Genomic DNA, 26426 nt, shown 5'->3' with positions numbered 1-26426 from the left:
GTCATGCATGCAGCGTGACATGTATCATGAGATTGAGGTAACCTACAGTCAGGCACCGAGACATTGGTCAGACAGTCTAAATAGCGTGGGATAAACTTTCATGAAGTAATCCCATAATTTGAGATGATAAATGATTGTAAATCAGATTTGGGGCTGAACATGGCAAATAATGGGCTTAATATTGGTGAACTAAAGCCAGGAAATGTAACAATACACAAACTGAAGTTAACATTTTTCCCATAAGTTGCCAGTTGACATCATCAAACTCAACAAGCTTTCAGTTTCATAACCGTAAATTTGTCACAGCAATGACTCTGCTAGAAAATAGCTATCTCGCCACATGCGTGATCAAAGTTTTTTTTTTTATGATTCTGTGCTTTTCCTCAGTTACTTAATTGTTGCATCAAGAAATCTAATAAAAAGTCGTTTTTCTGTAAACTGGAATGGGTTGGTGATGCAAAATATCTCATGTTTATACTTAATAATTATACGTAATTTTCTTGAATCTAAACTTAATCATTGGTACTAAGAGGTAAAGCATGACTCTTTACTGATACATGAACCTTGCTGATTAATCATTGTTGTAATCTTATTTCAATGGAATAGATAGGAACCATGTTAGAATGAGGCAACTATGGCGGATGTCTGTTACACTGTTTGCATAATGGAAATAGCAGTTCCTTTTAATAGGGTGCTTTACAATTTGTCTGATACCACATTAAAAAGGAACTGGAGGCAATAATCAAACTGATCTAAAACAGCATCAAAACGAAAGAAAATAATTATGAAATTCAACTGTGATGAGAGAGGGCACTGTGGTGAAACGTCGCTTCTGACTGGTTGGATGGGTGAGACACTAAAACGAACAACAATGAGTCTGAAAACATAATGTTTGCAAAAAAGTACTGTAATTCCCTCATGATTGTACTGGATTCTTGTTTTTACAGCTGCTACTAATAGCAGACTTATTTTGGACTCTCTCTAAAGCAATATTTATGTCCAAAATGTTTCTTCGCATGAGAGATTTCGGCAGTCTATTTTTAATGCCCTTATAATCATCATAATTGCTTTAAATACTTCATACTAATTTGGATCATTTTTATGACCAATTGATGAGTTGAATGGTTTCAATCTATTTACATCTACATTACATTTACATTACATCTATATAACATAATAAGATTTTACTTAAATACTTAAAGGTTTAGGTTGAGAGTACAATAAGCAAGACATTTTCAAAATGTGTATTTGAAAATTCATTCAAACAGTTTTTCCGTTCCTGGAGACGCAATAATGTACAAGTGTGGCAGACGTGTGGCGTACAATTTCCATGACATTACCGTCCTCAAAGTATGGTCTCAATTATTTGTAAGGAGTAAGAATACCAGCCTCCATGGGCCGTCTGAATTCCATTTATGGTCATGAGACTTATATGGAACTCTTAAGAGTGTGACGTGCTTCTACAACAGTGTCGCCTGCAGTTTGAATCAACATCAGCATATCTACAGTATAGATGTGAGTGTTTCATACCACACTGCTTAGATCCAACAGATTAATACTAAAGCAAGGGCTTTTTTTTCGAGACCACAACCACCCAAAACACCCAATGCCCTATCAAAAATTCGGAACACCCTAGCAACTGCATATGCAACACAGTGAAAAGCTTTCCAGACTCAAGTACCACTTGTATATTTTTTCAAAATCATGGAAAAATATACTGCGTAGTATATCTTTTTACTGTTAAAACAGACTAGAGGAGAACCACTTCTCAAAAAGACCAATGTTACGTCACATCCAGAGTTTACTCGAAGTCTTGTGACAAAACTGAAGCCTTTTGGGGGGGTGGGGGGGTGGGAATATTGTGCTCTGATGAGATTAAAGGTAAAGCCTTTGGCAGGACAGCAAAAATGGCCCAAACTCAGGTTTAACAAATGAGTCTTTCATTGTGCAGAAAGAGAAAGTTCTTGAATAAAAATAGAAATGAATTTGGAATTTTGCCAGCAACTGGCTGTGAAAAATGCATGTGGGGGAGTTCATTCTGAGAGCAATACATATTTCAAAATATCTTAAGAGTGGAAGTACCTCTTACGGTACTTTCTACTTTACAGCTGTGTTTAATTTAAATATCAGAATTAGTAATAAAGAATATAATAAGAAAGAACACAAAGGTCAACACAGTAACACCCAGGTCAATATGTATAGGGTGTTTGCAAAGTTCCGAAGGTAGCCGTATATTTTAAGGCTTATACTTGAGGAAATAATGTGTCAAAATATGATATGTCATCACCATTAATTTTCAGTCATAGTCTCTTGACTAACACCTTGGTAACTTGTCACAATCAGAGAAGTGTCTTCTACGTGTCTTAGAATGTATCTAATCAAGCCTGTGGTGATGACAGGTCAAATGAAGGTCTGACTAAACGCTATATTTAGAAAGCTGTTAGTTCCTGAACCCTCCACTGCTTGTCCTTCCGCTGTGTCCTTTTGACTGCCTCAGGAGGTTGAACCACAAAGTCTACTCCTATGCTGACTAAAAAATAACTAGAACTCGATTTCTATTGTGTCATTTCACGCTGAGTTTGTCTCAACAGACGGCTCACATGACAGCTCAATAGAACATTCTCAGACACCCACCTCCACCCCACACTCCACTCCCAATCCCACCCCAGGAGACAGGCCTGCTAAACACTCTATGTAGAGGAATTTAACAGTGGAGGGAGGACATCTCTCCAGAAATCCCAGATGTCTCCCAGACTCCAACAAGTCGGCCTCTTATCCAGTATAAACACGCTATCATCGCTCACACAAGTATAATGATCAGGCTAAAGGATCTCCATCCCTGGTTCAGGCCATTGTTACAGGTTGAGTAGTCATATAGTGTCTGTAGAAAGTCTCCATTTAGGATAACAGGAAACAGGGAACACGTGGCCAGAGCATTAGTTCAAATTCAGAGACAGTGAGCTGTTGGCTGTCCTCTGGCTCCAGGATATTACTGATTATTCCTGTCAACAGTACCATTCTGTTCTCAGTTTTCCTCTGGATATGGATACAGCCGGCTGGTGAGTGTCTCTCTACGTCATTTAGCAGTCCATTGCATGATAAAACGTGGTAAGAGTCTTTACGGTTTTGTGCCATTCAGAATTGAATTGAGAATGCCTTTAAATTCTAAATCAATTCTTGAAGCAAACTGAATGCAGCACTGTAATTAAGATAAATGGATGGAAATATGATGGATGGATGGATGGATGCATGATGGAAAGTCTGAAAGATGGATGGAGATGAATGGATGGATGGATGGATGGATGAATAGAAAGACTGAAAGATGGATGGACGGAGGAATGGAGTAATGGAGAAATGGGTGGTTGGTTGGATGGATGGTGGACGGACGGACGGACGGACAGACAGACAGACAGATAGAACTTTCTGGTAAAACTCTCTGCCAATGAGCACTAAGGAGTCTTAAAGTCAATCCTTGCAGAAAATTAAGTTTTTTTCTCTCTCTCTACAAATACTTACTGCCATTATCAACAATCATTCAGCTCCACACCCTTCTTGATAACAGTTTTTCTCGATTGCTTAAACACATTTCTTGAAACTATGCCTCGTATTCTCAAAACAGTAGGCTAAACACAAATCCATAACGTCTCACCCAATTCCCCAAACATCCTATTTTCTGGTTAAAATGAAGCTCTACACTCAAAACCATTCACTCTTGCTGAAAAACCAAACTTTGCCCTCAGACATCACACACTACAACATAGTCTTACACACTGGTGCAATAAATTCAAAACAACATTTCCAAAACTGGTAAGTTATGTTGCTTGTGGTTCCCCCCCTCACAAACCTTTTCACATGATGAACACAAAAGACAATGGATACATTGGCACATTTTTATTCATTCATGTACTACACAGTACAACACACACACACCTAGCCAGGCAGCGTGGGTAAAATCCACTTGCACGCCTGTTCCCCGCTGTCTCGCATCAACTGAAATATTTGGCAGGCTTCTTCCATTTCATCATCGCTGTGTAGAAAAATAGAAGTACTGATTACCCTAACTGTAACACATCCTTTTTGAAAAATGGAAGCATTAAGAAACCTCTATGTACCAGGCAAACCTCAATTGCCTTTATGTGAGGCAATTTGACACATTTCTTTTTATTACAGAAGTATAGTGCAACAGCTAAAGTACATGTATGTGTTGTAACAGCACAGTGTACTGCACTCAAAAGTTACATTAGAGAGCAGTCTGAAGTACATATTGTACATGTTTTTCTCCCGGAAGGTTCTTATGATCGAGGCGACGGTGAAGTGACTCAAATTTGGCCTTACTCGTAGCCCAGCTTCCCTCATGGTCATACCTAGGGCAACTAGAGTGGCACGAATTTCATCCGAGACTTCCTTGCCCTTATCCTTCACTGTTAGAAAAATCTGTAGAAATTACAGTATTACTGGCAGCTACTTGCCAGTAACTTACTGTAGATTTAAATTGATGTTATTTACTGGCAACAATTTGTTCAAAATTAAATGAACATTAAACATTAACAAGTCTTTATCTTTACAGAATAAAACTAAAATAACATCCTCATGCAAAGCATTCTGGGAACCAAAATCTGAAGGAAAAAAACAGAAAAAGGTTGATGAAGATTTCTGGTTCCCAGAATGCTTTGCATTAGATTGTTATTTTATAATTTTATTCTTTAAAGACAAAGACTTGTTAATGTTTAATGTTCATTTAACTTTGAACAAACTGTTGCCAGTAAATAACATAAATTTAAATCTACAGTAAGTTACTGGCAAACAGCTGCAAAACTACAGCAAATTTTTTACAGTGTTCCTTTTATTTCAAAAGCCTGGTTATAGTGTTTAAGCAATCAAGAAAAACGGTAAAAATCTCACATTTTTCTAGCACATTTTGTTCATCCATGTAATGTGTGGTTCCAGAAAGCCTCCAACAAATTGGAAATGAAAATACACTGATTTGAGTTAAAAATTTGGGAAACTCTTCATTTATATTTAGCATGCAACTTTTTTGTAGGACTGTATGTCCTGGCTAGAATGATAAAAACAATTATACAAAATATTGCAGTCTAAGAAAGTCCCTTTCTGAGTTTCCCATGCTCTCATGTGGATCGATCCCACCCCTGCAGGCTGGGAATCATTCCCATTTTACTAACGCTATGATCCATTCACTCGAGGGACTGTTCTTTTAATAGGAAAGGAACATGCAAGGGTAAAGAAAACTTTGCCTTTTCACGAGATTTTCTGTATTATCTCTGAACCTGCTAATTATTCTCAGTATGGTTATGCAACAGCTGTTATGAGATGGGAGTCACTGATGAACACTGTCCGGCACAACCTCCACATTCCTCACATCACTGTGTGGTGCAGGCAGAAGAAGACGAGGGAGAAGTTCCAATGCAAACTTTTACCAACAATATAATACAAACGGGTACAGACAGGCAGAAGGATCACACACACTTAATAGGACGGAGATCAGACCAGGACTGACAGATTACATTGATTAACAGAACACAGGTGAGACAGATGACGATGAGGACTAAACAGGTGGTACAACTGAACTGATGATGACGGTAACCGTACAAACAAAGGAGTGGCGGGAAAAGAACCAAGGCAAACAGGAACAAATCAAAACACAAACCGAAAGTTCAAACATACACACTGACACCTTAGCATTCCTGCTGACCGAGGAACTGGTCTCCATCATTATCAACATTCAGATGAATCAATGTGCTGAAATAAAAACACTCATTGATTACCAATGCACATTGTTAGCGTAAAGAGGATGTCATGCGGTTTGCAATAAGTAATGTAACAGTAGCTATGAATTTTATCACTTGACTTGGTCACATCCTTGTGACCCTAGGTATGATTTTTCACATGTCACGCAGAGTTTGGTAAGCAGATCTATAGCCCTCATTAATAAAGTTACAAGTGCTGATGCAAGTACAATGTACCACTTCCTCTTTCCTTTGATATGGTAAAACAATTTTTTTTAGATTATTAAGAAAAGACAAATATATGCGACGGAATATGCTTACGCACCGGGTTCTAGGAACTTAATTCTAGGAACTAGCATATATATATTATGAGGGCACTGGGTTTTTCCAGACAATTCATGTGATAAAGCGCGTCACAAAATAATTAAACATGAAAACTTTATTAGACATTTATAGCAGGACTTCTAGCTGCTGTGATGCAATGAAAGTGGATGGTGGAGTCAAGCTAAAATATCACCATAAAGTATCATTAAAATGTATATTTTTTTTTTAAAATCTTGCTTTACAGATGTGGTCTCCATTCGCTTTCATAGCATGGAAAAAGCAGCTTGGACATTCTGCTATAGGCTAATAACTTTGTTTTAGGTGAGATTAAAAGTTTGCATATCTTTCAAAGTTGGCATATAGACATCATCTGCACTTGAACTAGATTCACAAAAGATTTCATTCCAAGCTAGCTTTGACTACACACACATGATCCACATGCTGTGGTTCACTCTGCACTCACTGAACAGAGCTGGCATTGTGCAGAGCAGATGTGCTCGCTGTGTTTTCTCATTCTGAAGTGATGAAATCCCTTTTTGGCTGGAATGTGCATGACCGATTACTCTCACAGTTATCAGCAGTTTTGTGTTGGCTTTACTGATAAGTTTAATGTTATAAGTGGCTTATACTCTTCCTGAACAACTGGAAACCATCCCGTGAGCAAAACATGGTTAGCCTATCTCTCTTTGAGTTACGCTTAAATCTTTCAAAGAACCTCTTTTTATATTGCTATGTGAGTGCCACCTTCTGGTTGTTAAGTAGGCTATACGCTCATCCAGGTGTCATGTCTCTTACCAACTGATACGGTTATTTTAATGGTACGTTGTCGTTGTTAAACAGAGATGATAATTATAACACTTAGATGGTTAATTCTGGAATATTCACGGCCTGAAGTGCGGAGCTCTGAGGATTTGTTTACCTGTAAAGGGCAGGACACTCGAGAGGATGCATTTCTGCGACTAGTCGGCAGGTGTCTCTGCAGATACCCAAAATGGTTCCCACTTGAGTTTTTAAAACAAATAATATTTCTCTATTTCCAGTTTTCTCGTCACTTAAATTATATCACTTGACAAGCACTTTGCCGTGCTGATGCTGATATATATATATTTTTTTAAAGTTTGTGAAAGAAACTTTTTGGAACACTTTAATTTATGGTCCAATTCTCACTATTAACTTGCTTAGCCAGCATATTACTAGGTTATTAGCTTTTTATTAGTAGGCCTACTTATAAAGCACGTTAATGCCTTATTCTATATGACCATATTCTACATCCCTTAATCCTACCCAATACCTAAACTCAACAAATACCTTACTAACTATTCATAAGCAGTAATTATGAGTTTATTAAGGCAAAAGAAAAGTCATAGTTAATAGTTAGTTAATAGTGAGAATTGGACCCTAATCAAAAGTGTGACCAAACTTTTATACAAGCTTTAGTTACATCAGAATCATGAACCATAATTAGCTAATTGCTAGTCGTTTGTAGGCGGTATTGGGGGAGGAACATTCTCATTTTAAAGAGCAAATGATTGGACAGAACCTGCAGTTCAGGATGAGTCATCAGTATTTTGGGTCTGTTTCTCCAGAGAGAAAGTATTGGCAAAACAATATTTGGTCAACATAGGACTATGCTAGCATACAGTACGGGCCAAAGGTTGGGAGTTTTTTCTTAAAGACAATACTTTTATTAAGCAATGATGCATTAAATTTTTTTTTTTTAATTACAGTGAAGAAATCTATAATGTTACTAAAGATTTCTAAAAAGCTGTACTTTTTTTAATTATTATTTTTTTTTTACTTTTTCTTTATTAAATAATCGAGATTTTTTTATCACAGTTTCCACAGAAATATTAAGCAGCACAACTGTTTTCAACATTGATAATAATAATAATAAATGTTTCTTGAGCAGCAAATCTTCATATTAGAATGATTTCTGAAGGATCATGTGACTGAAGACTGTGGTAATTATGCTAAAAATTCATCTTTGCATCACAGGAATAAATTACATTTTAAAATATATTCAGATATACTAGTTGTTTTAAATAGTAATATTTCACTTATTAAATTACTGTTTTAACAGTTTTTTATCAAATAAATGCAGCCTTGATAATTTTTTTTTTTTAAATCTTAACGACCCCAAATGGTTTGAATGGTATAATTTTAACTAAGTGGACTAAGACTCACAAAAAAAAATATATATATATATTTTTTTTTTACTGAGGTCTGATTGTAAAAAAAAAAAAAAATACTTTAGAGTTGTGACAACTATGAGCAAGCCATTTGATTAGCATTTAATCCCACAAAAAGTGTAAAGCAACACTTCAAAACATCACTTTGTTTATTTGAGCATTTTGTCCAGTTCTCAACGAATGGTGTTGGGTTTAAGGTGGAGCTATCTTGTTGTCTGACCAATGGAAGATAAGGGGAGTGTTTAGGAAACATGTTAAAAAACAACCATTTATGCTCTTCCATTTAGAGACACTAGCATTGCAGAGACTTGAAATTAATTTAGGGAAAAACAGACCACACAGAGATGTATCTAAGGGTAAAAGACAAGGACAAGCTCTTGGCATCATATCCAATGTACTATTCCCACATCTGACAAGAAGCGCCAAAGGTCATATGAAATATTATAGTTTTAAGCAAACATACTTTAAAGAAACATGCAGTGCAAGCTGTCCTGCACTCACAGAAATTCTATGACTTACAGTCATATCTCGGCATAGAGGCGACACAGAGAAAGAGGAGTGACAAACATTTTCCAGTCTCGGTCCCTCGGCAGCTGCCTTGTCCAGCTGAATGCTGAGAGGAACTCTCTTTGAGCCACGAGTGGAAAGTATTGAACAAAGCAAAAAACCAATCCAACCATTTACTTGTAGCCATGCCTGCTGTGCAAAGTATTCACATACTGTCTGTGCGTAAAGCCTGAATGCTCTTTGAAAGGCCTGGAGATTGCAGAACGGTTGGCAAATGTACAGTCCAGCTTTTGTAACTGAAGAGGAACAGCTCATGCCACATGTATTAAAACTTTTCAAGTTTAAAGTTACCTCAGTGTTTTCACAGACTGATCTTGAGGTTTGTGGTGCAAAATGAGAGTGTTTTCTTTGAGACTAACATATTCAGGCATACATGAGCTCATACCTTTGTATTTTTCCTTTTTGAAATTTGTCTGCTTCATGTTTCACAGCACACAAAACAGCGTTCATGTAAAAATCCCCTAATGAAAGTTAAAGAAATGATTGTATTCTGCTAAATGCTTTTCCATACAACACAAAAAAAGAGAAGATCTATCAGGTTCTGTTGATGTCTTCAGCAGATGCCTGCAGGATGGTCTTGCGGTTTTTCTGAATTTCATTCTTAATGGTCATTTAAAATCTCAGCACAGCTTTTTTGTTGCGATTTCACTTCACTAAGATTTTTATTTTTTTAAATTGGAGTCACTTGGATACCATATGCACTCATGACAAATCATAATTAAAATTAAATGGTAATATCGTATGAATAGTTAAGACATGTATAGGATTTTTCCTATTTCAGTCATGGTTATGTTTGTTATTTTATGACAGATATTTTTCCAGTCCAATTTCACCATATTGTATGAATTATGACCTCTCAGGTTTGTCTATATATACACTCACCTAAAGGATTATTAGGAACACCTGTTGAATTTCTCAATAATGCAATTATCTATAATCAACCAATCACATGGCAGTTGCTTCAATGCATTTAGGGGTGTGGTCCTGGTCAAGACAATCTCCTGAACTCCAAACTGAATGTCAGAATGGGAAAGAAAGGTGATTTAAGCAATTTTGAGCCTGGCATGGTTGTTGGTGCCAGACGGGCCGGTCTGAGTATTACAAAGAATGATGTGAAAAGGGAAAAACATCCAGTATGCGGCTGTCCTGCGGGCGAAAATGCCTTGTTGATGCTAGAGGTCAGAGGAGAATGGGCCGAATGATTCAAGCTGATAGAAGAGCAACTTTGACTGAAATACTCGTTACAACGGAGGTATGCAGCAAAGCATTTGTGAAGCCACAACACGCACAACAGCAGAAGACCCCACCGGGTACCACTCATCTCCTCAACAAATAGGAAAAAGAGGCTAGAATTTGCACGAGCTCACCAAAATTGGACAGTTGAAGACTGGAAAAATGTTGCCTGGCCTGATGAGTCTCGATTTCTGTTGAGACATTCAGATGGTAGAGTCAGAATTTGGCGTAAAGGGAATGAGAACATGGATCCATCATGCCTTGTTACCACTGTGCAGGCTGGTGGTGGTGGTGTAATGGTGTGGGGGATGTTTTCTTGGCACACTTTAGGCCCCTTAGTGCCAATTGGGCATCGTTTAAATGCCACGGCCTACCTGAGCATTGTTTCTGACCATGTCCTTCCCTTTATGACCACCATGTACCCATCCTCTGATGGCTACTTCCAGCAGGATAATGCACCATGTCACAAAGCTCGAATCATTTCAAATTGGTTTCTTGAATATGACAATGAGTTCACTGTACTAAAATGGCCCCCACAGTCTCCAGGGGTCTCATTTATAAAACTGTGCGTAGGAACCTTACTAAAAGTGTACGTGCGCCCGAAAGCCAAAAATGGCGAACGCAAAAAAAATAGGATTTATAAAACCATTCGTACACCAGAGCCTGCGCACCTGCTGTGGTTACAACATTAAAACACAGCATGCCAGAGGAAAAGTGTTCAAAAACACTGCATCCACAACAAATATGTCTATTGACTGAATTTGAATATAAAAATATTGTAACTTCTCAGTAATGATTTCATGTTTAAGTGCTTTACTCCATTAATTTGAATGGCATATTTAATCTAAATGTTTATATCAAAAGTAAAACATAGTTTAAATCATTATTTTATTTATTTAAACCTTTATTTGCCTCAGTTTCACTAAACGGCCCAACGCGCTCGCTGGCGCGGACATTTAAGAAGGGATGGATATTTGCTTCAAGTGACAGGCTTGGTGAGTGTAATTATATTTGTATTGTCTTTCTGTATATGTTAAATTTTCTTTAGATTTTCTGTCTAAAAGTGACCAAAAAGGCACTTATCTCCAGCTCACCATCGCTGTCGCCAATTCCCTTTGTCTCCAGAATGTGTGTACGCACGGCTCAAAGTTTGCTTAAAGGTGCGCACATTCTCCCATCAAGTTTGTTTTTTATAGATCACAACCTTTGCGTGGGAACTGGCGTACGTACGTTTCTAGCCCCGTTTTGTGCGTACGCACGCTTTATAAATGAGACCCCAGATCCCAACCCAATAGAGCACCTTTGGGATGTGGTGGAACGGGAGCTTCGTGCCCTGGATATGCATCCCACAAATCTCCATCAACTGCAAGATGCTATCCTGTCAATATGGGCCAACAATGCTTTCAGCACCTTGTTGAATCAATGCCACGTAGAATTAAGGCAGTTCTGAAGGCGAAAGGGGGTCAAACACAGTATTAGTATGGTGTTCCTAATAATCCTTTAGGTGAGTGTATATAGTGTATTAAATGAGACTTTTTAGCCCCATTCATTAAGTGAGAATAGCATTTCCTTAGTCTGCATTATTTTAAGTGCTATTTATCAAGATAACATTACTAAAAAGTTTTTGTACAATAAAAACAGCAGGATACAACAAAGCAACGTATAAGGATAGTTCAGCCATTAATAAAAATTCGGTCATCATTTCCTCACCTTCATGTTGTTCCAAACTCATCTTTCTATGAAACACATAATATACTTTGAATGTTGAGAAACAAATTTTTGGAAAACCACTGAGGGATAGACATTTCTCAGAATACTTTCTTTAAATTCAACAGAAACAAAAGTCAAGAGGTTTGGAATGAGATGAGGGTGAGTAAATGACAATTTTCATTTTTGGGTGAATCATCCCTGGGAGCACAACAGCAATACATTTATGGAGAAATTCCCACCAGAACACACTTGGAAAACTACTAACTGTAGTACTCAAGCTCTTCCCAACGCAAGGTAGAAGCTTTCGAGCTGCTTATACAGAGTAACATTTGATACAAAGGGAGCGTTGCTAGGGGAAACCTGTGCCGTTCTGTCAGACTGTCTAATTGACTGCTGCATTATCAGAGCCAAATTCCACAGGCACACAAAGCAGGGATTATTCCCTGTCAGGGTGTTTGCGGGAAGAGGTGGGGGTTTGGTGCTTTTCTCACGAACCCTTTATACCGGCCAGTCCTTGTCCTCCAAGCTTCACTACTGCTCTGAGATCAGACAGACTGCTGGATGTGTTTTTTTACTCTACAGATCTCAGTTTCCCTTTCCCTTCTGACACAAGGCAGCATTCAGACTCACTCATTCCCGCTTGTCCAAACGCAAGGGCACATCATTTCCGGAATGGTTCAGCAAAGATAAGATTCCATCATGGTAGAGCAGATCATAAAATGATCATAAAATTTTCTATTGAGAAACCCAAAAAGATTTTCCATTTAACCAAAATGACAACAGAAAATTAAAAACTTTATTCATTTAAAAGACAAAACAAAAGAGCCATTCAACAGGACTGCAGTCTCTATTGAGTATTACTGGCAATAAATACAAGATGATTGGGAAGAGGAGAAGGGTAAAAGGAGATATGAGTTGGCCCTAACATATACAAGGAACTATGTATGGCACAATTTAGCAATGTCTTGTTTGGTCAAATGAATTAAACACAGGAAGTAAAAAATACACAACTCTTAAAAAGCAACCATGCTTAAGTTGGCCTGGGAATTGTTGAATCTTTCTGGATGTCTTTTTTTGTACTGCAGTCAGTTTGGGAACTAGATGAAATCTGCATAAAATAAATGCTAGAAATTCCATTGCTAAACCAAACCATACACATCAGCGCCTGGTGCTCAAAATGAGTTTAAATCTAGGGATACAGATTGTGGTTAATATGTCATGAAGGACATTTGGCGAATACTTTCACTTCTCTAACACATTTCAACTTTTAAAAGGACCAAGCTTTTAAAACTATAGTCTATTGTCTATCTACCTAATAAAATACTGTATAATCAATAGAGGAATGATGATATAGAAACACTCCTCTAAACATCCGTTTCTTGTCATATAAAAAAGGCCAGCGAGGGAAAAAACAACTCGCTCTGTTGATGCAAAGATCCAAAAATATTCATCTGTGCTGTACGCCTGCAGTTTAATAGTCAATCCCATGGTCATAGGGGGCTCTGTATTCCCTGTGGTAGTCTGCCTGGTACTCATCCTGATACTCCCCTTGGTATTCAGCCTGGTAGTCGCTGTCGCTGATCTCGGAGCCGTTGGTGCCTGTGCCCTGGCTGCCATTGCTGTGGATGGTGGGCTCAGTGGGGGAGGAGCAGTATTTGGGATCGTACACCTGCCTGCCCAGCCCGTACACGCTCATGCCCTTCTGAGAGGCCACCTTGTTGGTGCCCATTTGCAGTGAGATGGTGGAGTTGTCTAGAGGCTGGACAGCCACTTTCTGGTCGAAAATATCCCTCCTGGTGCCGGGGGCCGACATGCCAGCCTGAAAGAGAAGAGGGTGAATAAAGTCAAAACTTAAAGTTTTAATAGACAATTCATTTTTTCACAATATGGTCACAATATGTCACAATAGGGAAGAAAAGATTATTGTAACTTCCGTTTCATGCCGACTTTAAAGGGATTGTTTGGAGTAATTTCAACCTAGGGTCCTTTGCACCATGATCTCGAGCCAAACACCCCCCCAGAAGCTTTTTTTTCCCCTTGGTCAAACATTATTAGAAGTTAGAGCTTATTTAGAGATATCAGCCGAATGGCTTAGTGCAGGCACTAATGGATCCAAGGTTGTATCTCATAAATCACCCCACAAATAATGCCCGGAATGGTAGGTTCTGTACTCATAAAACGAGGCATTGTAAAGTTCGTAAGTACATCAGGAGTTTATTTAAAGCTGACTGAGCTAGCTTGGGGCAGGTTGGAGCTGAACTCTGCAGGACATTGGCCCTATAAGAGCAGGATTGGACACCCATGTTTTAAGGCCTGATCACATTAGCATAACATCAGCAAGTAGATCCATTTTCAATAGAGTAAAGATGCAATGAATCTAAAAACAAACAGCTTTATATTGGTAAATGTGGCAAATCTGTGTGCTAAATGTTCAAATAAACTTAAATCTGACATGAAATGCACATGGGAAATGTTTCCCCTCACAAGTTCCTCATGTGAAATTACGGATTGTGTGGATTCCTATTGAGATGACAGCAAAAAAATTAATAGTTCATGACTGAATAAAAAATGGATAGTTCACCCCTAAAAAATTGTGTCATCATTTACTGTTTTCATTATCTGTCCCTTCATTGAAAGTCCAGGTAACTAAAACAAAAGATCCAAAAATGTAATAACATATGATAAACACATAACATAAGGTAAACACAGAAGCTCAACTGTATGTGTGTGTATGTGACGCATAACAACCAATGAGGTTTTGGTTATTTCAATGGAGGCACAGAAACCTCTCAGGTTTCGTTGCAAATACATTCATTTTTGATTGAAAGATGAGTAAATGATAGAATTTTCCATTTTATGGGTAAACTATCCCTTTAGGGATTCACACTCACCTGGCTTGCTCCTTTATTAGTTCCCATCTGCAGGCTGATTGTGGTTTGGTCAAAAGGCTTGTCTGCTTGAGTCTTTGGGTCATACAGATGTCTCCTGGTGCCATATGCGGTCATTCCAGCCTGACTAGCGCATTTATTTGTCCCCATCTAGCCATTAAGAAAATAAAAGATGTATATAAATATACAAAGCATGATTGAAGGAAACTTACAGAAGATAATCCCCATGGAAACATGGTTTCCCAAAGCCACAACAGATATGAACCAACTGAAGTCACACCTGCAGTCCAATCACACATTGACCAGCCTTCAGTTTCTCATCATCAAATTTGGGGGACTGCTTGTCCGCATACTTTACACCAATGTCGACTTTTGTGTCCATACCTTTAGTTTTTGCCTTTGAAAAAAAAAAAAAAAAAAAAAAAAAAAAAAAAAGACAGAAATTGTCATTATTCCAAAAACTCCAAAACTTATGTCAGAGAGAATAAAAACTTTTATCATCTCCTCAAAAATGTTTTGCACAGAACTCACCATGTTGGCCAGGGCAAGAAGTGTGGTCTGAACTTGAGTCAAATTCCCATTTTCGAACAGATCATTGGCCTCAAAGATGTCGCTGGGTTTCAGGCCATAAGCAAGAATGGCTTTGATGAAGTTGCCCAGGTTCTCAAGCTTCAGTGAAAAGAATGAGAAAAGTGACTTTGCTATCATATTTTTACATAAAAAATAAAACCGACTTGAAACGAGAAGAAAAATCCATATAATAACTTTGAAACAATGCTATACATAAACAGTTTTCCCCTCACCTTGTGCCAGTTAAGTTTGGAGTGGTTGATTTTCTTAATGGATCCTGGCTGAAGTTTATTAATAAGCCTATGAGAAAGACAAATATCACATCATATGAGACACTCAACTTACATGGTCTGATGTATAAATGATTTACATTTCAAATAAAAGGTGATCTTTTGAACTTTCTATTCATCTTTGATCCTGAAATCCTGAAAAAAAAAATATCAGTTTCCACAAAAATATGAAGCAGCATAACTGTTTTCAACACTGATAACTTTGGTACCATTTTCACAAGTAAGGTGTACATATATAAAATTGTACTAAAAACTCTCAAAAATACAAACTGATCACAGCTGTCTTTTTCAAATCAGCATATCAGAATGATTTCTGAAGGATCATGTGACACTGAAGACTGGAGTAATGATGCTGAAAATTCAGCTTTGATATCCCAAGAATAAAATTACATTTTAAAATATATTAAAATAGAAAAAATATTTTAAATTGTAATAATATTGCACAATATTACTGTTTAAAACTGCATTTTCAATCAAATAAATGCTGACTTTGTAAGCATAAGAGACTTCTTCCAAAAACATAAAAATGTAATGATAGTATATACCAAGATAACATTAGACAGAACGTTTCTTCATCAAAATAAGGAACATTTTCAAGTTTTTTTTAGGCCAACAGCAAACAAAAGAAGGTGTGGATGCCAGACTAGATGGTTATAATATGAGCAACACATGGTTTGAGCTTGGCACAAGGTTTTTTGGGGGGGTCTCAAGCCTGAATAATATAATCACTTCATAATTTGGTGTGTTGTAGGGATACAATACCAAGACAAAAGTTTACAGGTGGGGCTGAGAGTCATTATTAAGAGCCAAACAAGCACAGCCATCTGTGCTCCAATGTTTTGAGATCCTAATCAAACTGAAATGCACATGATGGTTTCCATCATGCTCATAGACTCACTCGCACAGTATGACACCATCCTTCAATCCCGTCTGGAAGTTTTCTCCGATTGGCATGCCCGTTACATCCTCAATCCAGTACTTCAGCTCCTCCTCCTTCTGCAGGTCGTACTTCTGAGCGATCTACAGGGACCAGAGAGAGAGATACTGAAAACTCTTACTTCCTTAAACAGTTTCTCCATATGCAATCCAAGGCCTGCCACACAAAAAGACGTTCAACTGATATGGAGCCAATAAAGTAGCAACAGACAGTTTCCCTGGTGAACCTAAATAACTGGAACTGAGAACACGTGCATGAAACTCACATGGAAACTTTTGCACAGTTTCAATTCATGAATTCATAAACTTCCAAAACAAAAGGTTTTTGAGCGTGCAGGTGCCGTCATGTTTTGAGGTTAGTTTTGGAAAACCGTCTCGTCTTCATCTCTGGGTAGTTTGTGCGGGACTGGAGCCAAGTGCAGTAAGATGGACAGGAAATTACAGAGCGTTGCCCCATCTGTGAACTCTGGCTTCAGGAGCAGCTCCAGACGCCTGTCAGGCCCCATTACTGCCATTGAGCAAACAGAAACGTATTGAAAGGACTTATCTTGCCTACAAAAAAAGCCTCTATAGACTTTAAAATAGATTAGGCTGTTAACTGTCAGTAGGTGTGTTCACATGGAGCATTGAATTCCAATTACAATCTGTGTAAAAACCCAATCTGGTCTCTCATCTGAAGACGCCTCGTTTTGAGCGCGGAATGAGCATTTTTACTGCTTGATTAATATAAGCATCATGGCACAAAGCTTTGTGTGCTCGCAGTCTCCTAATTACGACCTAAAATATATAAATATTTAAATAAATATACTGCTTTTTAAAACAAAAAAGGAGGATGATTAGTATGTGACAACAGTGACTTGTGCACGTCAAAAGATTAAATCCGATTTGAAGCTTGTCACATTAACCTGATCACTTTATTTAGCGTTCATGTAAACACTATACGCTCGGACAGATCAATCGGATGATTTATAATGTATCATAATTAAATCAAGTCACTTCATGTTTGAGAGGTAGTCCTTCCGTTCAATGTCACTTTAAGGTTCTTTAATTGCCTTCAACTAGTCTGGTCTTGAAAATCAATTGTAAATGAGTTGTAAAACATATTCCATCAACCATACAATTGCAGTTTGGTTCTTAACTTCAGCTGAATGAAATGTGTGAGGTTCCAAAGAGGTGACAAGCTAAAACATGTCTGCTTCTAGGGACAATTCTTTTGTCCCCTTTAAGAAATATATGCCAATTGAGAAACTTTCCTTTTACCTTTTATAACAATTTAAGGCCTTAACATTCATATAAAAAAAGACACTTTCAAAAGGCATAAAACTTTGTCTGTTTCTTTAAGAAGTCCTTCATTATGAGAGGACAATTGGAGCATAACATTGACCGCCCCTTTGGTTCAAGAAATATTCCCCCCATTCATTTTCCACACAGGCATTTCAAGCAATTCTTCAATAAGCATTTCAAAGACTTGACCCAAACCAAACAACTACAAGATGAACCACAACTCAAATCCACATTTTTATATAAAACTTTTGCAAGCCTGATTATTACAAAAACAAAAGTCACACCATTAAAAGCTATGTCCTAAGCACTTCTGCATAAATTAAACATATACAGTAGCCTAGTTTGAACCAAGAACCTATGAGATAAATCCGATATACTGTATATACACAAAATAAACATAATATTACAACTTAATTGCAAAAAACAAAAGGCTGTCAATGCACAAGCCTTATAGTCAAAGGTTTAACTGTTGTGTGGATGTGCTCTTCCCGTAACGTCACGTTAAACCACGGGCGTACAACGAATTCACATTCTTTTACAGTAGTGTTATCATTATAATTTTAAGCAGACTTGTTGCGCTGCACATGTTGCACTTAACTTTATTTTTCTTTTTGAAGTGATTCCAATCATATTTCAAGCAATTCAAAACCATCATGGTGAACTGTGTATCTGAAGCGTCTCAGCTTAAGGAAATAATCCATTATTTATGAGCTTTAATATATCAGCCAAATTTTCTTATTGGGTCGATAACTATATCATTAAAAATGATCATATATTGGCCGATACAAATAGTAGATGTTACTGCGGAACAGTAACTTAGTCATTGTTTTAAATGAATAAATGATAATAAAATAATTGATAAATAATCAAATGCTAAATAAATATTTTAGATTTCCAATGTAGTTCTTGATTGGGACTTCAGCGATTTTAAGTACTGAAAATCACCCTGACATACATAAAACCTAAAACCTCATGGCAGGTCTATTCTACAAGATTTATACATTCTCACTCAAAATCGTTCTCTCTAAAATTAAAAATGAAAGGGATTTTCACGTTGGGAACACAACTGTTGTGCTCTATAACCTGTTATGGTCTTTTACTTCAGCAGTGTGTCAGCATTAGTTCAACAGGAAATGGGTCTATGACAAAAACAACAGCAAAACAAACAGAGGACCATCCATGCGTCACCATATACAAGCAGGCATCACACCTTAGTGTCTCCTGGTTGGCGTGAACGAATGACAAGCAGAACTTGAATTGAGACCATATAGCCCATTATTAAAGTGTTATTGTCAAGTCTCCTTATAAATACAAGAAAAGGAGATAGGCCTAATCATCACTTATCACACAATGCCTGAGGTGTTTGTCACACTTAATGTGGACATCCTTCAACACTAAAACAAACAACACAATGTACACTGAAAAAGAAAAAACCCTCATCAGAGCAAGATAAAGCTGAAAAACCTTGTTTCCACCCAAACTCAATTCACAACACACATTTACCCTTGAGAGAGCTGACAGATATCCTGTTCCTAATACATGTTGCTTTTCACAGCGGCCTCAAACACTTTTCAATCCACAATCCTACGATTTCCAAATATCATCTGTGTGAATTATTTGCTATTCAACTTAATTATAACTTCTGATTGCTGCATTTAAAGCAATTTATGATGGTGTAAAATTAGCAAATCAAGTTACTTTTGCAGTAACAAAAAATTAGATGCCCAAGAGACATATTACATGTCGACCGATATTAGAGTCTTTCATTTTAGTCAATATTGGATAATCATTCATGAAAATTTTCACCCTATTTTTACATTTAGATTTCTTTTGCTTCACCTGACATAATACTCAAAGAGAGGTCAGAGGATTAAAGCGCCAGCACCGTTACAATGGAAGAGAGAAATTCCTACTAAAGCAACAGTAAGCAAACATTCAGGCCTTGCATAGAGCATTCGCCAAAAAAACAACAACTGATCTTTCTAGCCAACTTGAAAAAGTCCCAATAAAGAGCCAGTATAGGCCCAAAAGATGGTTCAAATAGCACACGCAGCAGCTAAAGGCTGATGAGAGCAACAATATCTCCCTCTGAATCCTTCTCATATCAGACTCCTTTATCATCTCAGGGTGTTTTACACCGCTCTGCAACTAGGACATCAGTAGAGTCTTCACATCCAGCTGTCCACTTGCCATTTTCCACATAATAGAGCTTGTGTTCCAAGTGTATACTAGAGCATTTAAGGAAAAGGAAGAAAAAACATGTAGGAGAGCATACATGTTTCCAGACAGAGCCCCTCGACCCAGAGCAGAGAGTGAACTTCCTGAAGACAGAAAACTGGGAGAACATCTGTATTTGGCCCTGTGAGAACAACATGTTGGGAGTTCTGCTGGCCTCATGGACAAAACCAATCATGTGGGGGGCAAAAACTGAGCATAATAAATAAATAAAACTTGCAGGAAGTACTTGAGGAATCTAGCCAGAGCTACACAGAGGGAAAGGATCCTGCCTACAATGCGGTTATAGATTTGCTGGAGGGAAGAGCTTTAACAAAGATCTAACGCTCAGAGAACTTTGTGAACAACACAGCTGTTTCTGCTGATCAATTATTCACTCTGTTGCTCTGGAAATGTCTAGCAGACTAAATAATGTGGCAGCAAGGTCTGTGGTGTATAGCAGACTGCAAGATGTTTTCGCATAACAATTGGTTTATATGACCACAAGTCCACTACATTTTAAAACCCTGGTGCTCAAGGACTCTAAAGAGAACAGTCCTACAGCACATTTACATATGAGGCACACATTTTGTATGACTCTTAACTCTATAATTGACCATGCATATGGCCTAGGGCAATTTTCTACAGTACCAGTCAAAAGTTTAAGGTCAGTAATTCTTTTTTCGAACTTAAATAATCAAAGACACATTCAATTGATTTAATGAGACTGTATAGACATTTATCATTTTAAAAAAAGTTTCCATTTCAAATAAAAGCTGTTCTTGTGAACTGTCTATTCAAATAATCAATATTGAGCAGCACAACTGTTTAACATTGATAAGAGCAAATCAGCATATTAGACTGATTTCTGAAGGATCATGTGACACTGAAGACTGGAGTAATGATGCTGAAAATTCTACTTTGCGTCACAGGAATAAATTAATTTTCTAAATATTAAAATATTACATTTCACAATAATACTGCTTTTACTGCATTTGATGAAATAATTTCTGGCTAGGTGAGCATAAAAGCCCTGGTATACTCACAGCAAAGTTTTTTTTTAGTTTCGGGAATCGGGATAAAAAGAAGTTCGAAATACATGACCAGTGGTATAGAGCTGGTAAGTCCTGCCCCTTCCGCTAACCCCACTGGACCTCTAGGTTAAAAAATCGTCAATGCAAGTGAATGGGAGAAAATAATTATTTTCTGGTCCCATTTGAATTGTGCCATGAATGTGAACATATGTTATCTGTGAATTTTTTATATAACTTTTCGTGTAAAGAATGCTACAATTTAGCGGGTAGAAGTTTGATACGGTTAGACTGTGTGAGAGCACTTTGTGGACTACAACTCTTCGCTGCTTTCGACGCGTTTGAAACGTCACCACCACTCGCACACGGACACTATCTCACGGATCCCGCTAAACATGGCTGTGTCGTTGGTGCACTTCACCGCCTTCTTTCAGGGAGAGGACAAAATCGTTGAGGTTGGCGAAAACCACGGGTAAGTCAACTTTATGGGGTGACGTCACATAGGCGACATGTAGTCTTTCTCGTTATGTCTTTTCCACAACTGCTAGCCGAAGAATCATACCATATACTGTCAAACTCGTAACATGAACAATTATATAAAAAAAATTCACAGACAACATATGTTCACATTCATGGCACAATTCAAACGGGTCCAGAAAATAATTATTTTCTCCCATTCACTTGCATTGCGTTTGCACGGGCTCTGCAATTTGGCACTCTAAAGTCACGTCACGTTTATTTACGGTTCACTTTATACAATAGATTGCTTACAATCAAGCAGCTTTACCGTATTAAACATGAAAAACAGTGTCAGTGTCTTATTTTCTACTATAAAGTAGCTCTCCAGTGTGTTCGTGTTTTTCACCTGCGGATGTCTGACCTCGACGGCTTGAACAGGAGAAATTAAACGGAAAAGATTTCCACATGAAAGAAGGCGGAGCCTTCGGGAACACCTACCTATTACATAATCGCCACGGACCAATGGTAGTACAAAGGTGTTTACCAGCCTGAGCGAACTTTTCTGGAAAGTTCGCTTTGGCAAGCTGTTTTGAACTCCCAAAATGAACCCCAAACGAAGTTCGTTTTGGGCTGATTTTGTTCGAAATTACGTCACATCAGTTCGTTCTTCGATTTCTCTTGAAGTATATCGGGGCCTTAAGACAGCATCTGATCATAGCGTTGAGGACATTTGCACAAGCTCTGCAATTCAGCAATCCAGTCAAACCATGTGACGTTTATATACTTATATACTATATACTTTGTACAATGTATTTAAAGCAGCTTTACAGTGCTAAAACTGCTTCGCTGTGCAGCAAGGGGTGCGGTGTTTACGTCACCAGTTTTGACGTTATCATTGTGTTACACGTAAAGAGAGACGCAAAAGAACATTTGAAATCCTATATGAGCGGCCAGAGGACCCAGACTGGGACGCATCTGTAAAAATCTCGGTATGCAAAAGTTCGGTATGCAACAAATCAGATTTTTGCTGGCAGTCTGAACATAGTCAAAAGATTTCCTATCAGTAATGGAGTTTCCTACAGTAAGTTATCTCCAGATATTTGCATGGCATCCCAACAAAGTGCTAATGAAAGTCAGCTGGGGGCAAGTGGACTCACACCTCTGCAGATGGCACAGGATTCAAGAAAGCATCACCCCACTGTGGTTTACATTGTTTGCCCACCCTCCATCTCATTCTGACTAAACACACGCACGCTTAAGATACATGGTGTGATGGGAATACTGTTGTAAAGCACTAAAATGACCAACCACAGACTCTACAGGGGTGCGTCTTTGTGTGATTTTCAAATGTGATAAGCAATTAAGACAACAAAGAAGATTGTAGCCTAATGGTTAAAGGTCTTAGAAACAAAAAAACGCTAACAAAAAGTCTACAGGTTCTAACCCAGATGTGTGAATGTGAAATTGATCCCGAGCAAGAAAGTTAACCCAAGGTGCACCAGATGGACCGTCATTAGCGCAGGACTAGGTCATTTTACATGCAAGAAAAATAAGCATATGGGACATAATAAAAACAATAGTTAAGAGCAATGGTTTGGCTACTGAACTATACGTTTAGGTCTAGTTTTCAGACCTTTGATTAAATAACTCAAATATCAAACAAAAACATTTTATGGTATATTTATGTGCAGAGAAAACAAGAAACATTAAGAAATAAAATAAAAAAACAGTCGCTTGGCAATTCTACAGAAAAGCCACAGTGTGATTTAGTGACGTTTTAACCTTTTAACCTTTCCTGAACACCCCCTCCCAAAAAATTAAAACTCAAACAAGGTTTAACTTAAATACATTGTTTAACAAATAATGTTCCAAAGGAGCGACTATAAATGTTTTAACTACAAAAGTACGTAAAATTAAGCCACACTACATATCAAACTTAAATATCAAGTCCTTTAAAAACGAAAGAAAACTCAGATTTAAAATCAGATGCTGCCTGCACGCGCATCACCTCGGCCAAAGTTTCCATAACACATTTCCACGCAAAGCAGAAGTTACATCATTTATCTCACTAAAGCTTTATTATACACATTGTCGCGTATTTGGACTGATAATGTCATCATTTATTGTTTTTATTTGTGTTTTTGAGTTCATCTGCAGAGAGCGTGCAGCAACCTCGCTTCTTTCTCTCAAACTGGAGCTCCACCCAGAACTCAACAAAAGACCCCATGATGACCCACCAACACATCAGGTTACAGCAGGCAAGCAAGCTTTACCAACATTTACTAACAGAATAAAACACGGTAAACATCAAATTGCGATAAAATGTCAAGTTTTGCGTCTTGCAAATGACAAACAGCATCTCAACATGTCGAGAAAAGCAAATCACGTCGCGTGCGTGAAAAGTTCCATTCATTGAAAGTAGGGTTGTGCGACATGAAACACGGACTATTTTCTTCTTTCTACGTACAAAAGTATGAGGAATTGTGTTTTATAAACAAAACAAAAAATCAATTAGTAGTAAAACAAAGATGGCAGCGACCCTAAAACCAAAATCTCAGAACAAACAAATCAAAGGAACCAGGTGAAAAGGAAACACAAAGGCTTTCTCTCAAAACCTACAGGGACAGCGCCTTCGGCAATCCTAAGCACGTTTAATTTAGTACTAAATTATACACGACATTTTTGATTCTGAACATGTCTGTGATGCCTGAAAAGCTGACTCTAGGTAAGCGGTTTTGGTTTGAGACAGTTAAGTTACACTTTCATACCTAGCTATAACATTTGCAATGCAAAGAAACATTACAAACCAATCGGCTGACGTTAAAGTACACTGTAAAATCATTCAAACCTTACCTTACTTCTCACTTCAGCTGATAAACCATATGCAGGGCCCTTGTTGAACTGAGTCATTGTGTTTTATTTCACGTCGCACCAAATAAATGATCAGAAATCTCACGATTTCTTACTTGGCTCCCCTTGTTCGAGAAAAGATCTTTTGCAAAACTTTAAAAAAGCAACTAATACGTGAGTTTAGGCTAGTCAAAAATGACTGCCGATTTGTCCCAGCTGAGCGGATGCACTAAACTCTCTCTGCTCAGCAAAGTAATTAAAGAAGAGCAGAAGGTCTGCTGGGCGCGAGCGAATTTACGAAATCTACTACGGTGAAGGCTTGAGTTGTGAATATTAATCAGTTTGCGTGACGCAACACAGTGTCGCTTCCTGATTGGCTGAAACGCAGACGTTTGTTTGTGGCGCTTGTGAAATGGCTGGAAGTTTAGCTTTAGCTTAATTAAAGCTATAATTAAGCTAAAGTTTAGCTTATAAATATGAATATGTTTGCGTGCTGGACGATGTCGGTCTGCGTTTCTCGAAAGCATCTTGAGAAAAGTTCAAAGTTGATCTTTGGTGGCAATTGGTGGCAATGGTTTCACGGTGCTTTTGGGAAACGCAGGCCTGGACGGTGTAACGTTACGCTACAAGTAACGTTACAGCAAGCAACGTCAGCAGACTATAAATATTTAAAACGTAAGCCCACGCTCTAGTACGAGATCTTTTTATTAGTATTAATAGTATAATTTGTTGTTACAAAATGTCTAATATTAAAACATAAATAGGCCTACAAAATACAAATCAATTATATGTAGGCCTAACTCAAGAAAATATAGAAAAAGTATTTAAAAAAAATACCTTTGAGCAAAACAATAGATGATTTCGTTGTGCATTTATTTTTACCGATTGCATATTTAGGCTGTTTAAGTATGCTTGTGGTTGTGGGAAATCCTACGTGTGGAGTTCAGCCCCCTCTCACCATGTGTTTCCTGAGCCTCTGCTATCAGGAGACACTATTGTCCAGGAAACACCAATAAAGAGTCAAGGCCCGAAATAATTCATCCCAGATATAAAGAGATTTCTCTCACCTTTTGAATTCCTCCTTGGAAATTTTTGGGTTCAGCATTGAATGCCATGTCATGTAATGCTATAATTACTTTTTTATCATCACCAGATGTCCATCCCTTCTGAAGATGAAATATGCCATATCATTATACTGGTTTTCAGCCCCCTGATTTATAATCAAAATGGAAAGTACCATCATGCCTCAGACATGCAATTAATTAAGGACAAGCCAAAACTTGCATTCTAATGATAGTGGGCGCGTGTTTAGCCCATCACTATAGTGATGAAACAAAGAAACTGTCGGAAAACAAGGTGTGTTTGCCATTGTAAGTGATTGTTCCCAGACTTTGTTTAAGACAGGAAAAACACAAGACCAACCACTGTGGGTAACCCTGTGTAAAACTTTAACATTAATACTGGCATGTGAGTTTGTCCCATTTAAATCAGTAAAGTAAGCTATTAAAGGCAATTTCTGCCATTTAAGAAAATAATGCTTCGGTGAATCATAATTCTGATTCAAATTTATGACATAAAAAGTGGCAAATATAATAGATAAAATGTCATAATTATGACTTTTTGTCATGATTGCTAAAATGTTTAACTAATTAAATTCCAAGTTTCTTTTCCTTTATCATGCATGTTTGCAGTCTTCAGTCTTTAAATCACCAGGTTACACAAAACCCATGAATATTTCACTCAACAAGACGTGAAAAGGGATGTTTAGTCAGCAACAGAATTTCCCTCTTTTCCGTCTCCAGTAAACCTGTTTTGAGTATTCATTTCAGTCAGCATCTATACAGCAGGGTTTGCTATAAGTTTCCACTATTCTGTTATATAACACAGAGCTAATAAAGTGAAAAATATATAGCCTATTCTATATTTAGAATACACATTTGGGCATTTTCCATGAGCAGAACTCTTCTGGGGGGAATGGTTCATCAAACAGGAATGCCTTGTTGCTCCATCCCTGAGGCACAGCATGCAGAGGGACTCAACAACAACAACAACAACATCAACATCAACAACTGTGCTGAAGATGCAGGGCAAGACTAACTTCTTCATTATGGCTCTACAAGAAGACTCAGTTTTACCG

At 37.7% G+C, this 26426-nt stretch overlaps 1 protein-coding gene across 2 annotated transcripts; it reads right to left on the bottom strand.

The window, feature by feature from the left end:
• Positions 1-12543: 12543 nt before the first annotated feature.
• Positions 12544-24670, bottom strand: cnn3b (calponin 3, acidic b). Of its 2 annotated transcripts, none has more exons than XM_081374856.1 (7): positions 24293-24670; positions 16414-16535; positions 15459-15525; positions 15187-15324; positions 14936-15052; positions 14659-14805; positions 12544-13586 (listed from the first exon to the last, which is right to left on the bottom strand). In XM_081374856.1, exons 1-7 carry the CDS (start codon positions 24347-24349, stop codon positions 13239-13241), a joined length of 996 nt encoding a protein of 331 aa, XP_081230982.1. In that variant the 5' UTR covers positions 24350-24670; the 3' UTR covers positions 12544-13238. The 2 variants fall into 2 exon arrangements, with proteins under 2 accessions (XP_081230982.1, XP_081230983.1); XM_081374857.1 differs by lacking the exon at positions 24293-24670 and adding an exon at positions 16718-16959.
• Positions 24671-26426: the final 1756 nt, after the last annotated feature.

Source organism: Scardinius erythrophthalmus (assembly GCF_964197995.2).
Source record: "Scardinius erythrophthalmus genome assembly, chromosome: 9".
In the NCBI taxonomy this organism is placed as follows: Eukaryota; Metazoa; Chordata; class Actinopteri; order Cypriniformes; family Leuciscidae; genus Scardinius; species Scardinius erythrophthalmus.
The sequence above is the reverse complement of the archived record's forward strand: the minus strand, read 5'-3'. Positions and strand labels throughout refer to the sequence as shown.

Excerpts from the sequence above, each read along its gene's own strand:
- cnn3b (XM_081374856.1), bottom strand. The coding sequence starts at position 24,349 with ATGACTCAGTTCAACAAGGGCCCTGCATATGGTTTATCAGCTGAAGTG. Across the intron at positions 15,526-16,413 it reads GATGGTGTCATACTGTGCGA|GCTTATTAATAAACTTCAGC; the intron begins GTGAGTCTATGA and ends TCTTTCTCATAG. Across the intron at positions 15,053-15,186 it reads TTCTTGCCCTGGCCAACATG|GCAAAAACTAAAGGTATGGA; the intron begins GTGAGTTCTGTG and ends TTTTTTTCAAAG.